The 4,124-nt window shown below is 46.4% G+C and overlaps 1 protein-coding gene across 1 annotated transcript; it reads left to right on the top strand.

Annotated features, from left to right (window-relative positions):
• The first annotated feature begins 296 nt into the window (after positions 1–296).
• On the top strand, positions 297–3,416 carry LOC136471577 (transcription factor SPEECHLESS-like). Its single transcript, XM_066469323.1, has 3 exons — positions 297–719; positions 1,657–2,319; positions 3,324–3,416. The coding sequence occupies exons 1-3, from the start codon at positions 297–299 to the stop codon at positions 3,387–3,389; spliced, it is 1,152 nt and encodes a 383-aa protein (XP_066325420.1). The 3' UTR covers positions 3,390–3,416.
• Positions 3,417–4,124: the final 708 nt, after the last annotated feature.

Here is a 4,124-nt window from a genome sequence, read left to right as displayed (position 1 = left end):
TATATTTATGACGATGGTGCTCTCACACGACTATACAAAGATCAGCAACAACGGTCTACTCTTGTCTCTCTCTCCTCCTCTCACTTTTTCGAGCCTGTGCGTGCATAAAAGTAGCAAGCAAAAGGTTCCTCTCACTTTTTGCATACTTCCTCTCCTACCACTTCTTCTATGATCAGATTCAGATGCTATATTTAGAACACGATCGAGACAAGTACGTGAATAGGTAGCTATCGCCGCCTGCTTATATTACTTTGCCGTGCACTGCACTTTCCTCCCTGCTGCGGCGGCGGCCATCAATGGGGGACGGCCTGTGCGAGCTCGTGGTCGACGACCACTGCAAGCTCCGGCACCGCCTGTCGGGCGCTGAGGACCTCTTCAGCATCATCGGGACTACATGGGAGGAGCGCACGAACGGCGCCGGTGATGGTGGTGGAGGCGGTTCTTCTGCGGCTATGCAAGCATATCGCCAGAGCTCCACTGCTGGCGCCGTGGGGGCTAGGCCGTCTGGGAACAGGCGCACGGGCGATAAGGAGAAAGGCAGTGGCGGCAGCGCTCCCGTGCAGAAGAAGCACAAGGGTTCAGCGGTGACAGATGATGCAGCCGCTGACGAGGGGGAGGCGAAGATGTCACACATCACGGTGGAGCGCAACCGGAGGAAGCAGATGAACGAGCACCTCGCCGTGCTGCGCTCGCTCATGCCCTGCTTCTACGTCAAGAGGGTAAGACTGCTTATAGCTAAGCTATAAAAGTCTACTACTAGTCTACTACATGGTCTTAATATATAGCATGCATTCGCTACTACTTCCTTTTTGTCATGCTTCCTACACTTGACTTGCTAAAAGTACTACTTCAGCAAATCTCTACGCATGCAAATCTCTACACTTGACTTCCTACACTTGAAATTTCATTGCAATTTTTTTTTTCAATCTAATAAGCTTTTTTTCCTTGCTTGATTTGAACAAAACAGGAGTAATCCAACTGAAAGATACCGCATCATCTTTGATTTTTAATCTAATAAGCTTTTCTTGCATGGTTTGAACAAAACAGCAGCAATCCAACTGAAAAATACCGCGTCATCTCTTTTTTTTTTGTATGAGAAGCCAGCGTGTGACACTGTAGTGTGTGTCCATATATGCACGCTTAACAAAGTGTGCATGTCAGCATGTGTCCATGCAAGGACGATGTACGATCGTCCATAGACGATGGCTGCACTTGATGATCGACCTGCCTCTCTCTTCTCTGTAGCATGTATGCTGCTCTGTCTTTTTGCAGTTTTCTTGTGAAGTGTGATAGTCCTAGGTTGCAAGTGTGGTGTGTGTGATAATTGATATGTATATATAGTTCCATGATTATTGCACCTTGTAAAACGAGGGTGTTGACGCATGATGCTGCGTTCAGTAAAAAACTAAGAACAGCTAGGTTAACAAGCTACAATGCATATATATAGGAGTATTATATTTTTGTATGTACTCCAGTAAACATGCATCGTTTAAGAGAATCTAGCAAAGAACGAACTATCATGGAGTTGTTTACAATAATCAGAGGGGAGACAAAATAGCTAGAGAGACCAAATGGAGAGATATATAAATTATCTGTTAACTTCATGCTCATGTTAGTATGTTAGTTGATCATCATCACTCAATGAACTGCTTGCAGGGAGACCAAGCGTCCATCATAGGAGGGGTGGTGGACTACATCAAGGAGCTTCAGCAGGTGCTGCGTTCGCTGGAGACCAAGAAGCACCGCAAGGCGTACGCGGAGCAGGTGCTGAGCCCGCGGCCTGCTGGTAGCGTGTCGGCAGCCAGCCCGCGGCCTCTCGTCGTCAAGTCCACGCCACCGCTCAGCCCGCGTGTCGCGGTGCCCATAAGCCCCCGGACGCCGACCCCGGGCAGCCCGTACAAGCCTGCTGCTGCATCCGGCGCGGCTGGAACTGGAAGCTGCAGGCTCCCATACCTGGCCGCTGCGGCCTACATGGCGGCGTCGCCGGTGATAACGCCAACGTCGTCGTCGTCGTCCTACTCGTACGATCAGCAGCAGCAGCACTACTCTACGCAGACGACGACGTACCTGCCGACCCTAGACAGTCTCGTGACCGAGCTCGCCGCGCAGGCAGGCTGCAGGCCAGCGGCGGCCGGCCTCACCATCCCCGACGTGAAGGTGGAGTTTGCAGGGCCCAACCTGGTGCTCAAGACGGTGTCTCACCGCGCGCCGGGGCAGGCACTCAAGATCATCGCTGCACTCGAGAGTCTCTCGCTGGAGATCCTTCACGTCAGCGTCAGCACCGTGGACGACACCATGGTGCACTCCTTCACCATCAAGGTACTCTCTCTCTCTCTCTCTCTCTCTCTCTCTCTACACACACACACACACACACACACCGCAATCTATGTAGCCTGCTTGATTTTTCCCACCGTTTCTTATATAAGATCTAATAACAACAAATAAATTGATAAATTCAACATACAGAATCATCATGTCGATATTAATACAACGTATTAAAAGACGGACAGAATGATGTTACGTACGCACATCTGGTCACAAGAAGCAAACAAGACTAATATGTGTGCATTTTTAAGGCACTCACACTGCTGAATAAATTGCTAAATTCAACATACAGTATGTAGTATTAGGATGTCCTCATTTCATGTGAGCTCTATATGTAGCTAGCTAGCCTATATTCAAACTCCCCGGGAAATAACCATGAAAAAAGCAACATATATTGATCCAACCATTATTGTTTCAAGCCTTGCCTGCATGTATATGCATGGGATATGCCATCTTTAGCTCCCAAACAATTTTTCAAATGGACCGGGTCGAATCGACTGGTTTCTTCATGAAGCGCCAGTGCGTGTATGTAGGCTAGCTAGCTAGCTTCTACCAGAGTTCGAATACATACAGTACTGTGACTCTGGAAGTCTGTGAGTGGTGTGCAATATACACAAATAGTGAACAGGGTTGGGTAGTATTGATTTGGGTTCAGGAAATTGTACTGTGCCCCTGAGCAGCAGTGTGCATGCGTGAGAGAGATAAACCAGCAGAGCCATGTGGTTCTTATCCTCAAACAGTAACACAGCTTGCTAGAGGTCAGATGCCTGCTGGTGCAAACTATGCATGGCAGCATGTTGCTGTCATGGTGTAGTTGAAAACGTACAGCTGGGAAGTAGTTGCTGTTATGCATATAGTTTCATGAATACATGGATGTATGTACTCTCGACTCTCGAAGATATGAGCTATATAACCTTGCTATTCATCCATCTACTCTTTAGAAATTAATTGAAAAGTTTGTCTGACAATGCTTGCCGGCCTTTTTTTTTTGTGTACAGATTGGGATCGAGTGCGAGCTTAGCGCGGAGGAGCTTGTGCAAAAAATTCAGCAAACGTTTTTGTGACGATGACGTAGGATTTGGCTACCTGCACAGATGTAAAACTGCATGCCTAGATTGTATGGCTCCCAGGCAGCTTAACAATTAACAGGGGCAGTGTTATCGTCGGTGCAATCTGCGTGGCTGTACAAGCTGTAGGCTCCAGTTTACAGTTACAGATCAGCGTTATTTCGATCTATAGCTGTGCGTAGTTAATTAGTATGTTAGAGATGGTTGTTGTCTTCATTTCTACTGCTGAATATTTGGATCCCTTTCGATCTTCATCGACCTGTGTACGTTAATAAGATGTTCTCTTCTAGCTTCTCTTGTTCTCATGCTTTTGCATTTGCATGCATGCATGGCACGAGGCAGAAGTGCCGTGTACGTTTATACTCCTGTTTCTAGTTCCAAATAAGTAGCTATATATTGTCACAGAAGGAGTTGGGTTTTATGTTGATTATTATATATACATCAGCTACCAGAGATAAGTACTAGGATGCAACACTTGATCTTGTTTGCACACTGCTTCTGATCAAGTCAACGACTATTCACTACTACTCCCTCTGTTCCAAATTATATGTCGCTTTGTATATCTAGATGCATAGCAAAATACATATATCAAAAAATTCAAAGCAACTTATAATTTAGAACAAATGGAGTATAAAATGAACAATCACTGCCGGAATTTCAAAACCGACACTGATAGTTACATCACTGTCGGTTTTAAGGAAGAAGCCTATTACTGCCGGATTTTCTAACAAA

Source organism: Miscanthus floridulus, chromosome 8 (genome assembly GCF_019320115.1).
Source record: "Miscanthus floridulus cultivar M001 chromosome 8, ASM1932011v1, whole genome shotgun sequence".
NCBI lineage: Eukaryota > Viridiplantae > Streptophyta > Magnoliopsida > Poales > Poaceae > Miscanthus > Miscanthus floridulus.
This window is presented reverse-complemented; position numbering and strand designations above follow the sequence as displayed.

Coding starts and splice junctions, on each gene's coding strand:
- LOC136471577 (XM_066469323.1), top strand. CDS start 297: ATGGGGGACGGCCTGTGCGAGCTCGTGGTCGACGACCACTGCAAGCTC. Junction 720..1,656: donor CCTGCTTCTACGTCAAGAGG/GTAAGACTGCTT, acceptor AACTGCTTGCAG/GGAGACCAAGCGTCCATCAT. Junction 2,320..3,323: donor TGCACTCCTTCACCATCAAG/GTACTCTCTCTC, acceptor TTTTGTGTACAG/ATTGGGATCGAGTGCGAGCT.